The sequence below is a fragment of the Plecotus auritus genome, assembly GCF_963455305.1.
Source record: "Plecotus auritus genome assembly, chromosome: 12".
NCBI lineage: Eukaryota > Metazoa > Chordata > Mammalia > Chiroptera > Vespertilionidae > Plecotus > Plecotus auritus.
The window spans coordinates 38,868,108-38,888,905 of NC_137778.1; the positions used below are offsets into that span (position 1 = coordinate 38,868,108).

At 61.6% G+C, this 20,798-nt stretch overlaps 1 protein-coding gene across 1 annotated transcript in view; it reads right to left on the minus strand.

The window, feature by feature from the left end:
• Positions 1-3,643: 3,643 nt before the first annotated feature.
• The window catches only part of LOC308237816 (chymosin-like), a 43,091-nt gene continuing 25,936 nt past the window's right edge, over positions 3,644-20,798 (minus strand). The window contains exons 3-10 of the mRNA XM_080648996.1: positions 11,167-11,314; positions 10,168-10,285; positions 9,078-9,196; positions 7,826-8,025; positions 6,568-6,681; positions 5,702-5,846; positions 4,638-4,736; positions 3,644-3,913 (exon numbers count right to left, since the gene is read on the minus strand). Coding sequence (XP_080505122.1) covers positions 3,776-3,913; positions 4,638-4,736; positions 5,702-5,846; positions 6,568-6,681; positions 7,826-8,025; positions 9,078-9,110 — 729 coding nt within the window. The 5' untranslated portion in view covers positions 9,111-9,196; positions 10,168-10,285; positions 11,167-11,314 and the 3' untranslated portion in view covers positions 3,644-3,775. The remainder of the gene's footprint in view (positions 3,914-4,637; positions 4,737-5,701; positions 5,847-6,567; positions 6,682-7,825; positions 8,026-9,077; positions 9,197-10,167; positions 10,286-11,166; positions 11,315-20,798) is intronic.

Below are 20,798 nucleotides of genomic sequence, written 5' to 3' on the forward strand. Positions count from 1 at the left end.
CGCTCATGGCTTTGGAGCCTTCCCTTCCCACCCCAGCATCCTTTTCCCGTGACGCTTAAAACCACGTAAAATGCTACGCAGTTTACACTTATCATCTCCATTGTCTGCGTCCCCACAGCGCTCCCTGAGGGCGGAGGGTCCCTCTGCTGTGCCCTCTGATGGACACAATACACAGAACAGTGCTTCGCACAGTAGGTACAAAAAACGCCCTTTTTAATAAATAAGACCAGTGGCAATTCTCATTAGCCCCGAGGAAACCCAGTGGCCAGGAGCCAACCAGCAATCCTCGTGCGGTGGGAGGGGTCTTCTCGGAGGAGGTGACCTTTCTGCTGGTTCTGAAGGAGGAAGAGCAGTTCCCAGGTTGGAGACAGTGGAGAGGAGCCGCAGGCAAAGGGAACAGCATGAGCAGGTGCTCAGAGGACCAGACAGACCAGATGTCCCTCGGCAGGGAGCTGCTGCATGTCCTAGCTATTTGGGGCCCCCAACCATGACCAGGGCTATTGGGCAGAGGCCAGCTTTGTCCCTCTGCAGGCCCGGCCCGTGTCCCCTCCGCCTGCTGCCCCTCTCCACCTGCCTTTTCAGGGTCCAGGGCTCCCCGACCTGGGCAACCTCTCTCGCTGGGCTCTGTGCACCTTCCCACAAGAAACAAACTGCACAGCTCAGAAAACAATCCATCATTCTGTCACAACATTTCCATTTCAAAGTCTCCTTCCCAAGCTTCTCTCTGGCCAAATGCTTCCTCTCATTAGCAGGAGAGGCACCGCAGGAAAAATGAGTGACAAGGGAGGGAGAGGAGGTGGAAATGGGGCTGTGGACCTGGGGCTCTGCCACCATCTGGGCAGGGCAGGGAGGGTGCTGGCAGACAAGCACTGGTGGGATACTGTGTGTGTGTGTGTGTGTGTTTCCGTGTGCTTGTGTGCCTTCTGTGTATGTGTCTGTATGTCTCTGTGTTTCTGTGTATACATGTATGTTATGTGTCTATGTATGTGTTGTTTGCATGTATTGTATGTTGTGTGTCTGTGTGTACCCGTGTCTTTGTGAACTCGTGTTTCTCAGTGCTCATGATTCATGCCAGTCAAGCAGAGATCTGCCTGCTCAGATCACAGAGCCTAAGCCCTCCCCCCGCCTCCCCCATTTGCCTGGCTTCCTCCACATGCCAGGAGCCCTCCTGGGTACTGAGGGTTCAGGGGAAAGATGGTGCTGCCCATCAGGCACTGGAGCAGAGTCCAGCCTGTGACTGCAGCCGGCCACAGGCGGAGCAGTTCGGACGGGGAAGATGGGAGTGGGGGGCAGGGCTTGTCACCTGAGGATGCTTACGCTGGCGGGGAAGGATGAGGAGCAGCTCCAGGCCACAGGGAGCGGGAAGGCGCCCTTGGCAAAGGGAAGGGCACGAGCCAGGCCTTGGCAGGTGCTGGGAGTGGCCATGGCAGCAGCTACGTTGCAGCAAATGCCTGGGACGGGCTGGGTGAGCATGACCATGAGGCTTCCTCAGCGGCCCTCTCCCCGCCCTGGCAAGAACCCCAGCCCTGCAGGGCCCCTCCCGGCTCCCACCGCCCCCCTGGCTGCCCCTCTTCATAAGCAAACAGCAGATGTGCTGACGGGTCCGCCCCAGGCCCCTCCTCCCCTCGCAGAGCCATGTGCAGCAGCTCGGCCACCTTCTGTCCCTTCAGTGTCCGCCTAAGTGCCCGGAGCCATTCCCCGGGGACAGCAAAGGATCGGGAGCACCCCATAAGGAATGGGAGGGGGAGGTGGGGTGGCGGTTAGAGAGACCTGAGAGGGAAGAGGAGACCCCAGCAAGCAGGTGACTCCCCAGGACCTCACTGAGTGCTGGCCTCCCTCCCTCCCTCACTCACTCACTCACTCACTCACTCATTCCTCCAACGAGACTCGAGTTAGGGAGGCAGCATCCAACACATGGAGCCGAGAGGAGCAGGATCCACGGGGGAGACAGGCGAGGAGACAGTGCTGGGTACCGAGCGCCAGGCTGGGGGCAGTGGGCATGCAGGACACCCCCAGCCTGGTCAGCAGCAGCCGGCAGAGGCTGGGCCGAGGGGGCAGAAGGACAGTGAGAAGCCCGAGGGGGTTGGGGGTGTGGAGAGCATCCAGGCAGCGCCCTCTCGGCAGCCAGGAGAGGCCCATGGCAGACGGGGCTGCCCACAGGCCGTTGCCCAGGAGGGAGCTGCCTCCCGTGGTCGCTGCCCTCCCAGGACCACCAGGCCCGGGGGGCGGGGGGCCGAGGTGTCTGAGGGGCCCTTTGGTCCAAGCCCCTGGTTCATGAAAGTGGTCATATTTAGACTTTGTACGTTACCTCCAGTTGCGCTGGGATGTTTAAAATACAGTGTGTTAAGCATAAATCATTGAAATGTAACACCTTTTTTGTGTGAGTCTGTTTGGCACTTTTTTTTAAAGTGACAAGAAGCCTAAAAATAATGGCCGTGGCCCAGTTCTGTCTCATCGTTGGCAGACGGGCAGCATGGGTCTTAGATAAGCAGAGGGAGGCTTAGGGGAGTCGCCGATGCCAGGGCTGCCTGCTGGGCACCGGGCTCTCCTCCCTGGCCCTGGAGGTCTTGGCACCCAGGCCCGGGGTCCAGCCCCGTCCTCCTGCAGCCTCTGCTAAGCCACCCCAGCTCCTCAGCTCCCCCGGACCACAGCCTGAGCCCCTCCTTCTCCACGCCTCCCCCCCCCCGCCCCAGCCCTGCTCCTTCCCTGCCAGAGGTCACCCATGCCTTCCTGTCCAGCACTGGCCCTTCAGGCAGCATCCTTCCGTCCTTGGCGGGAGCTGAGACCCCACGAGAGGCCCCCAGAGGGGCCTGTCACCAGGACCCCATCCACAGCTCCTGCTGGGGCACGGGGACACACGGACACACGGACACACACACACACACACGGACACACACACACACACACGGACACACGGACGGACACACACACACACACACACACACACACACACACACACCTGTGCAGTGCCGGGGCAGACCTGCGGCTCTGGCTGAGCCTGCCCTCTGGCTCACCTGCCCTCAGTGAGCAGGGCGAGTGGGGTCAGGACGAGGAGGAGGGACTCAGGGGTGACAGGAACCCGGTCCGTTGCGCTGCCCCCTGTTGGGGAATAGAGGGGCCTTTCCCATGGGGCGAGGGAGCCACGCCCCGGGCGCCGGGGGGGGGGGGGGGGTCAGGTTTGGAGTCAAACTGAGGGGGGAGCTCTGGCCTATGGTTCTCCCTCAAGGTCACGGCGACCTCTGGACCCACAGACCTTCCCAGATGCCCTCTGCCTGTGCCCCTCACTGTCTCCTCCTAGAGGCAGCGGGGCCTCCTCTTCACAGACCCGGAGTCTTTCTCCACCCGGTCAGAGTCCTCTGCTCAGCCCCACATCCCAAGCCCTAGCTCCCCGGTACAGGTGTCACCCTGCGACAGTCTCCCCTCTGTGCCCTTTCCCCAGAAAGGAGGAGGCCAGCATGGCAAGATTTGACCTGAAGTGGCCATTCACCTGTGAAAGTCTCCCACCCTCAGTGTCCCCAGCCCTCCCCCCCATATGGCCCCGCTCTGCCCAACACACCACGTGACAGCCACACCCATGACATCCACACCCATGACAGCCACACCCATGACAGTGCAGGACATCAGCCCCAAAGAGCCAGGCTTTGCAGAGAAGTGGTATTTATTGAGAACCATCTGCCCAGAAACACGGCCCATGTGTGTGCAGGCATGCATGTGTGTGTGCACGTGTGTGCAGGCATGCATGTGTCGGGGCAGCGCGGCTCACGTCAGGGGTGCGTCAGATGGCCTTGGCCAGCCCCACGCGGTTGTTGGCCCTGTCGAAGACGCTGTAGTACTCGCGGATGAAGACGTCCCCCAGGATCCACTGCTCAGAGCTGTCGTCGCCCTGGAAGCCACTGGAGCAGAAGCCGGATTCCTGGGAGAGGCGAGACTGAGGTGAGGAGGCTGGCCAGCCGCAGGACTCCAGCGCGGCCGCTCCCTCCCGTGCCCCTCCCCCACGGCTCTCAGCTATTGTTTCCTTCCATCCTTGAAATCACCTGCCAAGGCAGGCAAACAAGTATCAGATTCATCTCACTCAAGAGGTGAAGAAACGGATGCCCAAAACATAGAAAAGGGACGGGATCCAAGGTCAGCTGGTGGGGCCCCCTCACCTCCTCTCCAGCCCCCCATCTTCCAGCTCTCATGACCTCCTGTCCTGAGGACCTGCCAGAGAAGCTTGGGGACCCGAGGCCTTGCTAGTTTGGGGTGCTTAAGATTAGGTCAAGCCCAATCGCTGGGAATCTGGGTCCCCACACAACCCAGGGGATCTAAGGACAACCCAGACCCACTAGGCCCCTGGGCTGAGGAGCTAGAGCAGTGGACAGAGGCCCCCACGGAGGTCTATGGCCCTGCCTCCCGCTCCCTCAGACCCAGGCCTCTGTCCTCCCCACCTGCCCAGTTTCTCCCAGGACGAGGCTGCAGCAGCCACACACGGGGCCCAGGGACCTCAGGGCCCCCTTCCGGAGGGCCAGCTGGTCTAAGCACACACCCTGCGTTCTCCATGTGGTCCCTCCACTTATCACCAACTTGGCTGACTTCCCAGGAGGGCGGAGGGCCTGGGGAGCCTGGGGCTCCCCCCACCCCACCCCAGAGACGCCTACCTGGCTGGTGTAGGCGGAGGGGGGCAGCGGGTACTTTTGGCCGTTGATCTGGAACACCACCGTGGGCATGCTGCTCAGGCTCCCGCAGTTGATCTCAAACTGGAAAAACGACCAGCAAAACAGACTCACAGCCACAGAGAAGAAGCTGGTGGTTGCCCGAGGGCCGGGGTGGGGGCAGGTGGGAAAGGGGAAAGGGGATGGAGAGGTACAAACTCCAGTTAGGAGAGAAGGGAGTCATGGGTATCACATACAACAGAGAAAACAGTCATAGCAGAGCTCTGTACAGAGACAGGGCCATGGACTTGGTGTGGTGGGCACTTTTTAAGCACATGAATGTCAAATCACGGTGTTGCACACCTGGAACTAATATAATATTGTATTACAGTAGCAACTATGCTGTAATAAGTCATTTAACATTATGTTTTTAAAAGACCAGAGAGAAGTGTACCCAGCCCGTGTGGCACACTCAGTTGGTTGAACGTCAACCCACGAACCAAGAGGTCACTGGCATCGATTCCCAGTCAGGGCACATGCCCAGGTTGTGGGCTCGATCCCCAGTAGGGGCGTGCCGGAGGCAGCTGATGGATGTTTCTCTCTCCTCAAAGTTTTTCTCTCTCTCCCCCTAACTCTCTCTGAGATCAATAAAAACGTATTTTTTTGAAAATGTCCTCAGGTGATTGACACAAAAAAAAAATTTTTAAGGGCGATGGGTGTGACCGGAAGCAGCAGAGCCGGTCCCAGGCTGAGACCCCTTCCTTGGAACTGAGCCACGCGGAGGGGAGGGGCCTGCTTTCTCAGCGGACGCTGGGGAGGCTCAGGCTGGGGGGACAGGAGGCCAGGCTGGGGGGACAGGAGGTCAGGCTGGGGGAACAGGAGGTCAGGCTGGGGGAACAGGAGGTCAGGCTAGGGGGACAGGAGGTCAGGCTGGGGGGACAGGAGGCCACCGTGAAGGCCTCCCGGGAAACCATGACCTCTGTGGTCCCCGCCATTTCCCTCTGCCATTTCTCCCATGCACAAAGGGGGCCCCTCAGGGGGGTCTGGGAGGGGTAAGGGCCTGGCCTCACCATGCCAAACTGGTCCTTTGTGGCTCCGATGGCCTTCTGGATGCTGAGGATGTCGCTGCTGGGCCCGACCAGCATGGAGGTGCCCGTGTCCAGGATGGCCTGGCAGCCGCCGTCACAGGCCACCACCACACCATCGACCGTGACGCTGCAGAGGGAGACCGGATGGCCTTGCTGCGCCTCCCTCCCGGGTGCCCCTGGCCTCCCCTGCCAGGGTCCGGGCAGGGAGGACACCCAACCCCCAAGTGCCCTTCCCTGGGACCCCTTCTTGGACTCCCCACAACTTCCTGAGCTCAGAGAAGAGACCCGAAACAATGTTCTCCCAACTCAGTGGCTAAGACCACCCCACCTTCTGTGGGACAAACACTGCAATGAGACAGCCGTCACGTGCACGCGGTGGATGTACTGGAATGTACTTTGCTCGTTGCCTGGAGACCGAGTTTTCTCCCCGCTGTTGACTTGCTGCGCGTCTCGGGCAAGTTACCCAACCTTCCTACACTCGGGCTGCCCATCCACGAAATGGGTACGTTAACGACCCCTTCCTCACTTCCCAGGGATGGTTGTGAGGTTCAAACCGGATGCTAGAAAATCATAAAGGAAGGGCACTCACGGCACCCACCGCGCTGCGATTAAACCAGACAGTCCCATTCTCACTCAGCCACCCAGCCAGTGCCTCGCGGGGAGTAAGCGCTCAGGCAATGCCGCCGTCTCATTCGTAAAGCAGAGGCGAGGGCGTGGCTGTCGAGGCCGTGGGCCTGGGAGTGTCTAATTCAGACTCTGGTGTGATGGTCTTCTCGGGGCTGACCGTGAACCCCACGTCCCCAACCTGGCGGGAGCCTCTGGCCAGCCCGCAGCCGCCGCTCACCCACCTGTCCACGGTGAACTGCCAGTACTCCTGCATGGTGATGGGCACCCAGTGCAGCGAGCCGGTGTAGTAGGATGGGTCGATGGCCCCCAGCGTGAGCATGCTCCCGGGGCCATTCCTGAAACCAAGGACAGGTGTGTTGTGGCACTCGGCACCCGGCTATGGGAGGGGACCTCCGGGAGCAAGCTGCCCCAGGTCACAGGCTGCTGGGCTCTGCGCGGACCACCCTCGGCCGTTCCCAGCGGCCGCCCTGTGCCCCGCTCGCCCTCACCGAAGGCTGAGAGTAGGAGAGAGGGCTGTCCACAAGGCCCCACGCCTTTGGATTAAACCCTCCACCTCCGCCAGACCCCTCTGTTCCCCTGGGCTCTGTCCACGGCCAGGAGACACGGGCACACTACTGCCACCTGCTTCCCACCCGCTATCCCGTCCCTGCCCTCATCTAGCTCCGTCCACCTCCGGGCCCTAAAACGCACCGTCCCTCTGTGTCACCGGACGGCGCCCACTCATGCCTCAGTGAAGCCTCCGGCCCCTCCACACCCTCCGTTAGGCCAGCTTCCCTGTTATTATTCAGCTTAATACACGCAGACCTCCCCGTCAGTAGGGCCGCCCTGTCCACACCTGTCATCATCATATGTGCGTGGTCTGCTTCCCCTGATAAAAGTTAACTCCCAGGCTGTCTTGTTTGCTGATCCCTCCCCATCTCCTGGCACAGCCCCTGCACACAGTAGGACCCACCAATATCTATTGAGTGAATAGGTGAATGAGTGAATGAATGAATGAATGAATGAATAAACCAATGCATCCCTTGCCTGACTTCCTCTGACATCAGCCTTCCCCCTGTCCCTCTGTCCAGCTGCCCATCATTGGAGTCAGGAGCCACCAACTCCCAGGGTGAGCGTCCCTCCCTGCCTCAGTTCCCCACATTGTGCAAGGAGAAGGTAGGACTCCTTTGGAGCCTGCTCTAAAAGTCTGCGAAGCTCAGTGACGTCCACAAAGGCTCGCTGAGGCCACCGCTTTGGGAAGAAGAGGAAGGCCCTGTGCAGAGGTCGGGTCAGGCTTGCCTTTTAAACGGCAGAAATAAAGGCCCCATTTCGGCCCCTGCCTCTGGCTGCATCCGTGACCGTGTCGGGGCCTTCAGACGAGAGGTTGAATGTGCCTGGAGGCGGTGACTCCCTTTGAGCGGCAGCGTCCCCATGGGGTGGCCTGACCCTCAGACGCAGACCTTGTCAGGCTGGGAGCCGGCCGGCGGGCGCCGCGCCTACCTGCTCATGTAAACGGAGAACAGGTCTTGGGCCACCAGGTGCTTCTTCATCATGTTGTCAAACACGGGCACCGAGTACTCGGAGGCCAGGGAGGGGTAGGCCAGGCCCAGGATCCCGTCAAACTGCGAGTAGGTGAAGACGTCCCCAGGCTCCACGGTGCTCAGGCCCACCGTCTGCTGGCTGTCCACGATGTTGGAGACCTGCAGGAGGGAGCGACCTCCATGGGGCCTCGGCCAGAGGCAGCCCGGCCCACCACCCCAGCTAGCCTGCCCTCGGCCAAAGGCAGCCCGGCCCCACCACCCAGCTAGCCGGCCCTCGGCCAAAGGCAGCCCGGCCCCACCACCCAGCTAGCCGGCCCTCGGCCACAGGCAGCCCGCCCTGCCACCCCAGCTAGCCAGCCCTTGGCCAGAGGCAGTCCAGCCCGCCACCCCAGCTAGCCGCCCCAAGGCCAGAGGCAGCCCGCCCCGCCACCCCAGCTAGCCAGCCCTCGGCCAGAGGCAGCCCAGCCCGCCACCCCAGCTAGCCAACCTTGCTCGGCTGAGCAGAGTTACATGATCTTAAAGAGAAACAGCCCCTTTGCACCCGCTCTTGCTGCGGTTTTGAGGGAACTGGCTCAGTGGGTAGGGGAGGAAGGACAGAGAGGACACGGTAGAGGGTGCAGACAGCAGGGCTCATGGTGTAGAAGTTGGGGGCCGAGCCCAACGAAGGGGGTGGGATGAGGGGTGCCTCAGGCCCCCTGCCGGCCTGCAGACCCCCGACCTCCCGGCTGCATCGGGGTGTCTCCCAGGGAATAGCTGTGGGTGGACCGGAAGGACACAGACGCAGTTTGCATCTGAAAGAGCCAGATGGGTGTCCCTGCCCCCTTCGCCTGTGAAAGACCTCATGTGCCCAGTGCCCTGGGACATGCCTCTCCCAGCCTTGACCTCCTCATGTTCATGGACCGATGGCGCCTGCATCTCAGGCGACACGACCCTCATGCTGAGCATTTACCAGCACTCGCCCCCTCCGTGTCGATCACCCATGTCGATCACCTCGGCTGAGCAAGGGTTAACTCCCAAGTAGCCTATTAACCTGCCCGTGTCCCTGAAAAGCCGACTAGGGACACGGCCCCGCCTCCTCTGAGCCACCCCAGGGCTCCTGCTCCCTCCTGTCCCCAGGGCCCGTCCTCCCCGCCACGGCACCGGGGAGGGGCGGCTGCCAGAGCAGGTGTCAGGCAGGAAGCGGGTGGGCAGGAAGGTTGGGGGCCACTCACAACGACGGTGTCGGAGCCCAGGACGCCCTCCATGCTGCCCGTGCCGTACTGGATGGTCAGAGGCTCGCCCAGGTCCCGGAAGGTGGAGGACTTGGTCGGGTCGAAGCGGTGGTGGTTCTCTGGAACACAGAGCCCGGCCAGGGGGCCCTCAGTCTCCTCACCCGCACCAGCGCCTGCGGGCCTCGTAAGAAGTAAGCTGAGCAGCCCGTTCTCTTTTGAGCCCCGAGGTCGACCAACAAGATTATCCTCGGCCGGCCAGCCGGCTCAAGAGCGGACATGGGCATCGTCCTGCAAACCAGGAGGTCACGGTTCCATTCCTGTCGGGGCACAGGCCCGGGTTGTGGGCTCGATCCCCAGTGTGGGGCGTGCAGGAGGCAGCTGGTCCATGATTCTCTCTCATTATTGATATCTCTCTCTCTCTCTCTCTCTCTTTCTCTCTCTCTCTCTCTCTCTCTTCCTCTCTGAAATCAATAAAAATCTATTTTAAAAAGAAAAAGAAAATTATCCTTTGCTGCTGGACCCACCTCTCTGAGCCCAGGGCTACCTGTGTGGCTTCCGAACAAAAATAAGAGAGAAAAAACGCCTCCCCTCGGCCGCCCGGGGCATCGCGCTTTCGTCAGCTCTGCGACCTCAGGCCAGTCTCTCTCCTTCTCTGAACGTGTTTCCTCCTCTGGCACATGAGGTGGAAAGACCACAAACTGCCCGGGGTTGTTGGGAAGTGGGTGATATAGCCAGCGCGTTTTCTCATTAGTAAGAGGCCCTCTCTCTTCCTTTGGCCGGCACCCCCGGCCTGTCTAGCCCCTTCCATAGAAAGGAAAACAGGACCCGGGAGAGGCCGCAGCTTGCCGTGGCTCCTGATGGAGGCAAAACTAAATCCCACGCCCCCCCGCCTCCAGCCGCGGTTTATACGTCAGCCCCGAGGTGCACACCCTCCGTCCGTGGCCATTGGCAGGGGCTGTGTGGACCTGGGACACCGGGAAGGCTGGGGATGTCAACGCCAGCCTCCTGCCGCCTCACAGGGCCCGCTGGCCAGCTGCCCACTGCAGGCAGCGGCCCGGGGTCCGAGCGGGTGGGGAGGGAGGGCACTCACGGCAGGCATCGCTCTTGCAGTAGATGGAGGGCACCCAGAGGTCGGAGGAGCCGGTGTCGAACACCACGGTGAACTCCTGCGGCGGGGTCCCGATGGAGATCTTCCCGAAGTACTGGCACTGCGGGCGAAGCGCGGGCTCAGGTCGGGGGCAGCGTGCGGGGGAGGGGCAGCGTGCGGGGGTGGGGCAGCGTGCGGGGGAGGGGGGCAGCGTGCGGGGGAGGGGGGCAGCGTGCGGGGGAGGGGGGCAGCGTGCGGGGGAGGGGGGCAGCGTGCGGGGGAGGGGGGCAGCGTGCGGGGGAGGGGGGCAGCGTGCGGGGGAGCGGGACGTGGGCATGGAGCCTGTTCCGTTTCGTAGGCCCCGTGCTTTCTGCCCGAGACGGGGAAGTGGAGGGGAAAGGAACAGGAGGCTCCCTGGGGAGGGGTCTCCAGCCCCCACGCTGAGCGCCCACCCCAGCCATGAGCCCTGCTGGCCTCAGCCGCAGCAGCAGACATTGGGTTAAAGTTTAAGTCCTGCCTGGGAGGGACACTGGGCCACCCAGCCGGGATCAGGGGCAGAGCATGCGGCCCCTGTCACACCTCCTCGCCACGTGTCAGGACTAGAGCCGGCAGGCGTGAGGGTGACCTCAGTAAGGAAGGGAGACAGGAGACAAGGGCTGGGAGTTTCCTGCCGAGAGTGACGGGTGAGAGGGAGTCGGGCTCCAGGAAGGCATCGGGCCCAGGTCCCTCCTACCACCAGCTGCCCATCCCCGCGGAGCCCCAGTGAGGCAGGGCCCCCTGGTCCCTGAATGAGGCTGGACCAGGGCAGACAATGGGCCCCGAGGGCTGCTGTCTGCAGGAAGCTTGTCACTCAGAGGCCAGCGCTGCGAGGCTGACCCAGGGCCAAGGATGCGGCCTCCATGTCCTGAGGGACTCACGGTTCCTCCAGCAGGGGAGGAGGTGGGGGTGTGGGTGGGGTTGGGGGATGTCCGTGGCACCCTGTGGGGGTGGAGAGCCACTCACATCCAGGAAGTTGAAGAGGGGCTCGCTGGCCACCTTCCCGGACTGGTACTTGCCGCTGGCCGTGTACTGGTGTGTCCTCAGAAAGTCCTCCAGGAGCCCGCGCTCCCGCAGGGCCTTCCGGATGGACTTGCCCTTGTGCAGAGGGACCCTGAGGAGGCGGGAGGGGAGTGAGGAGGGCGGCGCCTCCCCAGGGCTGCCCTGCCTCCGACACCTGCCCAGCCCTAACCCCAACACTCCCCAACGCTTTCTCACAACCCAAAGTAAAAAACACATTTTACATCCCTTCACAAATCAGTGCCTACCCTTTGTAAATGCCACACGCTCCATTTTCTAGTTCTCTCTCTCTTTGTAATGCTGGGGGAGACTCAGCAGGTGTCCTTTATAACCAGCTAATGAGTTTCCCCACTCTGAGGTTTGCGAGACGAAGCACGTGATCATCCGTCTCCAAAGGCTTGCTGTGCACCTACTATGTGCCAGGCACCCACAGGGCCCAGGGTCACATAATGCACAGGGCGCACTCTCTACCCGCCGGAGCGCACTGGAGCGGAAGACATCGTCCCTGCACTCGGCTCCCCGATGGGGCCGAAGCTGGGGGAGATTCCTCAGAGGTTTCGCCCAGAGCGTGGTCCCCAGGGAGCGCCTGACAGGCCGCAGGAGCCGGTGATGGCGGCAGGTGCGCAGGAAGAGAACCAAGACGGACAAACCGCAGAAGCGGCTCGGTGGCACCTGGTGGCTCCCCGAAGCCCTGGCGCTCCGGCTCCTCCTCTGCCAATGGGCTGAGTCCTTCCTGCCCAGTCCCTCTCCCCGCCCGGCCTTGGACCAGCCAGCGGCTTAACCCCTCGGCGGGTCCCCTGCCCTTTCCGGCTCCGAGAGCCCCGTGGTCTTCCCTGGGGCTGACGGAGAACCACTGGAGACAGCGGGTGTGAACGCCTTTGCAGGGGTCCTCACACGTTTTAAACAGGGGCCAGTGCACTGTCCCTCAGACCGCTGGAGGGCCGGACTATAGTTTAAAAAAAAAAACTATGAACAAATTCCTATGCGCACTGCGGGCCCGGGACCAGTCTGCTGCTAAGCAGGACAGTCAGCGGCACCCGGCGGGCCGGATACATGTCCTCGGCGGGCCGCATGTGGCCCGCGGGCCGTAGTTTGAGGACGTCTGCTGAGAATAATAAAATGCTGCCGTTTTAAGACCTGGAACGAAAGTGGTTTCTGAGTGTCATTCCCGTCCCACGATGCCACGCAGGACAGCCTTGCCTGTGGATTACTGTCTCCGCTGGTGCCTCCCACCCGCCCTCGGGTGTGACTCCAGCCGGGACCTGGCTTACGGATGAAAGGCTCTCGACATGTCTCCCAGCCCTTGTCTCTCAGGAGAGAAGAGGACTTAAGCCCTAAAGGAAGGGGTGCGGCCGTTTCCGGGGTCCCGAGTCCAGGCCCCCAAAGCTTCCTGCTCGCTCGGCTCTGGTTCCTGATCAACTCCGGATCCCCCCCAGCAGCTGCCGTGCCTCCGCCCAGCTGCCCTGTCCTAGCACAGGGCCCCCGAGAGCCGCCCTCAAAGGGACCTTGAACCTGGAAACCCCAGACAGTGTGAGGTCAACAGTTCACGTCCACATGGGACCAAGTCCTGGCTCCTCCCCTTCTACCCACCTGGCCTCAGGCAGCTCGGAGACCCTCCCTGAACAACAGTTTCTCCATCGGTCAATGCAAACACTGACATCTACCCGTGAGGGCCCTGCGAGTGTGGGGGAACCTAGCAGCAGGCGGCGCAATAAACACCGCCTATGGTTTTGGAAGGAGAACCGGGGAACTTCACCCCCAAGGGCCTGTGACATAGAGAACTCGGTTTTGTTTAGCAAATGCGTGCATTTCCTCTGCTCCTCCCTGACCCCAGGAGACGGAGGCCCCGTCTCTGGCTTTGATACAGGCGAGGACACTGGGCACAGAGTTAAGTCCCTGCTGAAGCTGGGACCGAATCGTGGAGGTCTGATGAAGAAGCCCTGCCCTAGCGTCCCTGACCGCCCACACCCTGGAGTGGCGCCCTCAGAGGAAAAGATCCTAAAACAGCCGTGGGCAAACTACGGCCCACGGGCCGGATCCGGCTGTTCTATCCGGTTCTCTTGCTCTCCCCTCCGCTCCTTTACTTTGAATTTATATTCAAACACTCCATCCATGCTTTTGTTCCGGCCCTCCGGTCCAGTTTAAGAACCCATTGTAGCCCTCGAGTCAAAAAGTTTGCCCACCCCTGTCCTAAAACATGCAATAGTCAGGCTTGGGGGGGGCAGGGAGAACTGTCCTGGGAACCCGCCCATTTCCTCCAAAGACCCCCCGGGGACCGACGCCAGGGAGAGAGCCACCCAGAGCGTCCCCGAGAGGCGCTGACACCCACCTGGTGATCCCAATGCCTTGGCACAGCGCGAGGGCTGCCAGTAGCACCACGAGGCTCCTCATGCTGGGCGTCGGGCTGGTTGCTGCTGCCGGTGCCCGCAGCCCAGCCTTTATAGCGAGTGCGAGGCGCCCTCTGGCTGCGCGCCCAGGCCGCCGCGATAGCCCCTGACTCCCGGCAAACACATTCAGATAGCCCCAGGCCCCAGCACCCACCGGCACGGTCTCAGGGCGCAGGGACTTCAAGGCCTCCGCTCCGATGTCCCCTCCAAACAAGACTCTTAAGCTAACACAGGTGCCACCTGCAGAAACCTGGCCCGTTCCCAAGGCCCCCTCTCCTGCCGTCGCCGCCGCCCCGACCCTGGGCCTGTTCAGGGATCTCCCAGCCCAGGGGACACGCACTTTGCCCCGAAGTGGCATCTGAGGCAGTGTTTGACCTGTCACCTGATCTAAAGAGATGACCAACCAAGATCCCTGCACCCCCAGGCTGTGGCCCGGGGTTCCCTGTGAGGAGGTGCTGGGAAAAGGAGGGGTAGATGCTGGATCCCATGAGCAGCTGGGAGGACAAGGAGGTAGCCCAGGAGGCAGACATGTGCCACACACAGAAGGAAGGAGGGGCCGGGGCAGGGGAGACTCGGCATCTGAGCCCACACAGGGGCCCAGCTTCCGGGAGCTCAGGTACAGGGGCTGTGATGGAAGAAGGCTCTCGGCCCGCAGCCTGGGAATCCGGGGGAGAAGGAAAACAAAGCCTTCAGCACCCAGACAGAGGGCAGGTGGATGGAGCCAGGGTGAGGCAGGGGCTCTGGGACCACGGTGTGTGGGACCACAGTGCCGGCCGCCACCTCCCGGCAGGCAGACGCCTGGAGGCGGTGGAAGAGGAAAGTGTGGGCCTGGAGCAGAGAGGGCAGGCTGGGCAGACAGAGGGGTGGGCACCTGGGGTCTGGGCACGGGGGTGCTGGGAGAGGGGCAGCCGGGATGTTTCCAGAACTTGGCTTGTAAGGGCCTCGGGAAGGTGCCCAGGGGCCTGCCAACACGGGACCTCAGTGGGTTAGGGCAGGAGTTAGGGGGACAGTGGGCCTGGTCCCCAGCACGGCAACACCCTCCATGTCCTTTCCCAGAAGCCAGGATGCCGCTGCCCTTCAGGCCCAGGAAGCAGCCATGAGTGCGTCCGCCTGTCTCCATGACTCCCTCCCTTTGCAAAAGCCAGGGAAGCCTCTGGAAAGACGCGCCGCACGGGACAGCTGGTTTCCTGTTTCTTCCCTGAGGACGCTGCCCGGCCCAGAGGCCCTGAGTCTGAGCGGCGTTTCCTCCCACACACGGACACCGAGCACGACGCGTAGTAGCTGCTCAATAAACGCTTGGCCAAGCCAGTGAGCGGATGAATGGTGCTCCCACCGCTCTTGAGGCCCATTTGTCACGTCCTGCACATGAGGTGATGGAGGCGCAGAGGTAGAGGGCTTGCCCGTAATGAGGAAGAGTCTGGACCAGGGGTGGGCAAACTTTTTGACTCGAGGGCCACAGTGGGTTCTTAAACTGGACCAGAGGGCCGGAACAAAAGCATGGATGGAGTGTGTGAACTAATATAAATTCAAAGTAAAGGAGCGGAGGGGAGAGCAAGAGAACCGGATAGAACAGCCGGATCCGGCCCGCGGGCCGTAGTTTGCCCAAGGCTGGTCTGGACGGTCACAAGACCCCTGCCCTGACACTGCACTTCCCCCCCCCCCCCCGCGCACCGCCCCCCCCCCCCCGCCAGGCACACGGCAGGAAGGTCATGAGTCTACAACACCAAGTCTGGGGCAGCTCTGCTTCTAGCTCACCCCTCCGGCCCCTGGCAGCACTTGGGACAGCCATACCCGTGGGCAGTGGGCCCCCTGAGGCCGGGACCCTCTGGGGTCAGCACGGTCGGCTGGGAGCTCTCCCCATGTCACCAGTGGCCCAGGCTGACCCCAGAGCAAACACACCTGGACAGCGAGCCCGGGAAGTGAGGCTCAGCCACCGCTCCCCCTGCAAGGTGACCCTCACAACCAAGAAACAAAGATCCCCAGGCACGGGCTGCTCTGCGTTCACAGGTTGGGACATTCTAACCACATCAAAGTGCGCGCTATCGGGAATGCGGCCCCGGGCTGCACAGCGCGTGAAGACTGTGTAACCACCGGGAGGCGGGAGCAGGGGGAGGCCAAGACTTGCAAACGCTTTTTGGAAAGCGCGATAAGAGGCCATTGCTGGTTACCCAGTGCCAGGCGGGGACGGCTCCTAGCTCCTTGTGCCTGGGGGCCGACCATGAAAGTGGCTAAAACATAGCCACGGCCCAGGTCAAGCCCTCCGGGGCACCCAGCCCTGGTGCTCCACAACATGAGCAGCAGCAAAGCCAGCCCAGCACCGGGCCCGGGGCACCTTCTATGGGCTCCCACTGGACCAGAGATGGGAGCTGCCCTCTCTGCCCCTGGAGCCCACCGCCGGGCGGGGACAGGCTGGATGTGCCCCCGTGGACGGTGATCCAGACAGACACCTCCGGCGGGGAGGGGCAGGAGTGACTGCCCTGAGCTTAGACCCTGGGTCTGCCACCTGGTGGAGTGGCCTTGAGCAAGTCCCTGTAATTCTCGGTGACTCAGTTTCCTCTTCTGCGGAGACGGTGATACAGAGCGGGTCCCATGAGGGTCTTTTTTTTAAAATATATTTTATTGATTTTTTACAGAGAGGAAGGGAGAGGGATAGAGAGTTAGAAACATGGATGAGAGAGAAACATCGATCAGCTGCCTCCTGCACACTCCCTACTGGGTATGTGCCCACAGCCAAGGTACATGCCCTTGACCAGAATCGAACCCGGGACCCTTGAGTCCGCAGGCCGACGCTCTATCCACCGAGCCAAACCGGTTAGGGCCCCATGAGGGTCTTAACCAAGTGCTGCCACGTGGTCGGCAGGACTTCCTGAATCCTTAGGCACCATGCACACGACATCACGCCGACCGCGCACCGGGCAGCTGCGAAGCCAGCCACCCCGACCAGTTAGTGCCACTGTGGGAGCCCGACCCAGGGACGCCAGGACTGCCCACTGTCCGAGAGAGACAGGAGTGCGGGAGCACACCGGGGTTCACAGAAGGGTATCCTTTCAGCAGGTCTGCAGCACGCCCCCCAGTGGCCGTCTCCGGGATGAGCCACTCCACTTCCTGGCAGAGCACAGGCCCCGATCAAACTAACCAGCGGAACGCGAGCCCCGAGGGACGAGAAGAAGGGGTGGGCAGAGGGGAGAGGGCAGCAGGTCCACAGGGCACCCACTCAGGGTCCACTAATGTCCTGCCGTCAGACCTTCGCCCGCAGCTACACCCACTTCAGCCACCCCTCGCCAGGGGGGCGTCCGCACAGCTGCAGCCGTTAATCTGAGGGTTTGTCCCTCTGAGATGCATGTGTTAAAAATCTCAGATGCTCATCGCTGGCAACATTAATTTATAAGAACGTTTGCTCCCTCTCAACTTCCAAGTCGACATCTGGCGTGACTGCTTTGAAAAGAACACCCGCGCCGCGGCGGGAATTATAAATAGCCCGCGTTAAATCCCCACCTTCCCCGCACAGACGGACTCCAGGGTGGCTCGCAGAAGGGAGAGGGCTGCTGTGTGCACGGAAGTCAGGGGGGCTCTGTCTGGGTTCATGTTTGAAACGTTTTTAAAAGAGAGTTCCCCAGCCCCTCACCCCTCCAGCCACTAGGATCCAGCAGCTCTGGGAGGGGGGACAGGCCTCTGGGTGCCTAGCAAGCACCCCAGGAGATGCCCACCACCAGGGAAGGCTGGGGAAGCAGTGCCATGGGTACCCCTCACGCTACACACAGGGCGGCAGGACTTAGTGCCCCAGGGGTCAGGGGTGGAAGGACGCTGAGAGCGCCTGACCCTCTGGGTGCTGAGCTGAGAACCAACTTACTTCCAGGTCCACAAGGAGGGGTGGGGGTGGGAGGTAGGGAGAGGACAGAGCCTCCGTGGAGGGGAGAAGCGGGGGGGGGGGGGGAGGAGGGAAGGACATGGGGAGGGCAGTGTCGGGAAGGAGGGCAGGAGACGCCAGCGGGGGCCTCATTCCTGATTGTCCCAGCTCCCCAAGGGCTCAGGGCACCCCCTCGCTTTGCCATGAGGCTGTCTCCACGGGGGTTGCAAGCTGCCGGGGTGTGGTGGCCACAGGCAGCCTCCCCCGTGGTCAGAGGCACCCACACACCCCAGGGAGCGAAGAAATGAACGTCCTCGTCCCTTTCAGTGACGTCCCCAGCTGCCCTGGCAGTTAGCGCCCAGGCCCGTCCTGCCCACCCAGCCTGCCTGCAGCAGAGCATGGCCAGGCCCTTGGCGCCCTGCAGGGACCAGCCCCCCCCACCCCCACCCGGGGGCCAGGTCCCCGAGAACACTCACGGTTCCTCCTCAGACCCAGGCCCATGGCCTCTTCTCAGCGCCCCTTCTTGGGGGCCAAGGAGCCCAGGAGGACACGCCGGGGGGAGGGCCCGCACCGTCTGCCTCTCCTCTCCTCTCCTCTCCCTGGGAGGGAGCCACGGGCTGCTGCGCACGTGCGGCTACTTCCCAACTCACCTGCTCCCAGCAGCTCCCCGGCTGAGCGGGGCAGCCCCTGGCCCCAGGGCCTGGGCCCCCTTTTCTGTGGCCCCAACTCCCTAACACCCCTCCAGACACCGAGCATCCCAGCTGCGCCCCAGATGCGAGCTGGGCACGGTCTCTGCCTCCCGGCCAGGGCCTAGGGCAGCAGTGCGGCCTCCACACCTGTGGGCCTTCCCGCATCAGGTGTGGGCCCAGCTGTCGGCCCCGGAGGGGGACTGACAGCCCCTAAGTGGGGCCTCCCCTCTCCCCCACGGCGCCCCCTCTCCGTACTCTTTCCACGTTGCCACTTCGATGAGGTGTTCACAGGGACAGTCATCGCGCCTTTGAAACCTAATTGTGGGTGGACACAGAGCCAGGCGCGCGCGCACACACACGTGCACACACATGCACACATGTGCACACACGTGCGCACACACACGCGCACACATACACACACGCACACCCTGTCTCCTGTCTTGCTATCCTTGTTTTCACTTTAAGACCACACTCTGGCTTGACGAGAGCATTTTCTTTCTTCCTTATAAAAAAAAATCTTTATTGTTGAAAGTATTACATGTCCCCTTCCCCCCACCATTGGCCGGTCCAGCCCACCCCGCCCCTCCCCAGGCCTTCACACCCCCCATTGTCTGTGTCCATGCCACGCATCTATGCACACGAGGTCTTTATCGATCACCTCCCACCCGCCCCCCGCCCCGCCTTCCCTCCGAGTTCCGCACTCTGTTCCCTGCTTCCGTGTCTCTGGATCCGCTCCTGCAGGTTTATTTTGTTAATGAGATGACGGGAGCACTTTCGGGTGGAAATGAGCCTCCTTGTCCCTTGGAAAGAAAGTCAGAATTTCCATTCTATGTCTAAGCGCCTTCCTCCCGAGGTCGGGGTGCCGGCTAGGACCCTGCTTCTCTGGGGCGGAGGCGCAGGGGCCACCTGCATCCGTCCTCGCTGAGAGCCTCTGAGCTCAGGAATCAGCACGTTGGCACCCCCCCCCCCTTGGTGCTTCCCCGCACGACAGTTTGGAAACTGACATTTCCTAGTACTTGGAGCTGGGGAGGGGGGTGCCACCAGCCACAGTGACGCCTGTCTCAGGGGACACACTCGCTTTGACAGGTTTAATTTGAACAATCCGAGAAGAGCTGGGAGAGAATTCTGAGCCCACTCTCCTTCTGCTGTTTCTAAATAAACAAATAAAATGAATAGCACGGGATTGAGATCATGAGCAAACACGCACTTCACGGTGACACCGTGGCCCCTGTGTTGGCGAGGCATCCGACGCGCTGAGATAAGATTGGCGTATCTATGTTCCCCAGAGGAGCTGTTTTTGGAGCTTTGCCCGCATAAACCTGCGCTCCTAACCTCGTGATAATGGCAGCCCACACGCCAGTCTCAGTCACTTTCTTCCCACCCCGTTTGACTTCGGGGATTCAAGGCACCTGCAGGCGAAGGCTTTCGCTCCTCCCTGGAGGCTTGATTAGTTTCCTCCCGGTGACGCAGGCGCAGTGAGCTGGCTCCCGGGGGCGCAGGAATCTCGGGGGCGCAGGAATCTCGGGGGCGCAGGGATCCCAGCACCGGAGTCTGCGGCCGGGGTCCTCAAACTTTTTAAACAGGGGGCCAGTGCACTGTCCCTCAGACCGTGGGAGGACCGGACTATAGTTTAAAAAAAAAACTATGAACAAATTCCTATGCGCACTGCGGGCTGGGTCCAGTTGGCTGCTAAGCAAGACAGGCAGCGGCACCCGGCGGGCCGGATAAATGTCCTCGGCGGGCCGCATGTGGCCGGCGGGCGGTAATTTGAGGATGCCTGGTGCAGTGTCTTCAGAAATAAAGAAGCTGAGAGGTTGTGATGGAACTTCCGCCCCCCCTCTCCCCCCCAGCTGAAGCGCTGTGCACGCAGCACCTAACTCAGCAACCCTGAGGCAGGCGGGCGCTATGGCAATGTCTCATCGCTCAGCTGTGGCACGTTTTCTTCATTCCTGTATCAGTCAATGGTGCAAAGCTGTGTAAAAAGGTGGTGTTTTGCTTTCCTTTCTAACCCCCAGCAAAGGGGCGCCCCGGACGCAGCCCTGGACATGGGTGCTTTCTAAGAGCAAGTGCCGGCTGGGTGCCTGAGGGGGCAGATGTCTCCGGGCAGGGCTGCCTTTGAGTCGATCCTGAAGGATGCACGGAAGGAGGACGGCAGACGGACAGGGGTGGGTTTTAAGGGGAGGACTCCGGCCGAGACAATAGGTTGGAAGCAGTTGCCATAGATCAGGCGTCCTCAAACTACGGCCCGCGGGCCACATGTGACCCGCCAAGGACATTTATCCGGCCCGCCGGGTGCCGCTGCCTGTCCTGCTTAGCAGCCGACTCGTCCCGGGCCCGCAGTGCGCATAGGAATTTGTTCATAGGTTTTTTTTTTAAACTATAGTCCGGCCCTCCAACCGTCTGAGGGACAGTGAACTGGCCCCCTGTTTAAAAAGTGTGAGGACCGCTGCTAGATGGTGCTGGGCAGGCGCTCAGACACAGCGCAGGAGGCAGCCCATCCATGTTTCTCTGTCATCAATGTTTCTATCTCTCTATCCCTCTCCCTTCCTCTCTTTAAAAAGCAATGAAGAGCCCTAGCTGGTTTGGCTCAGTGAATAGAGCGTCAGACTGTGGACTGAAGGGTCCTGGGTTCAATTCCCATCAAGGGCACATGCC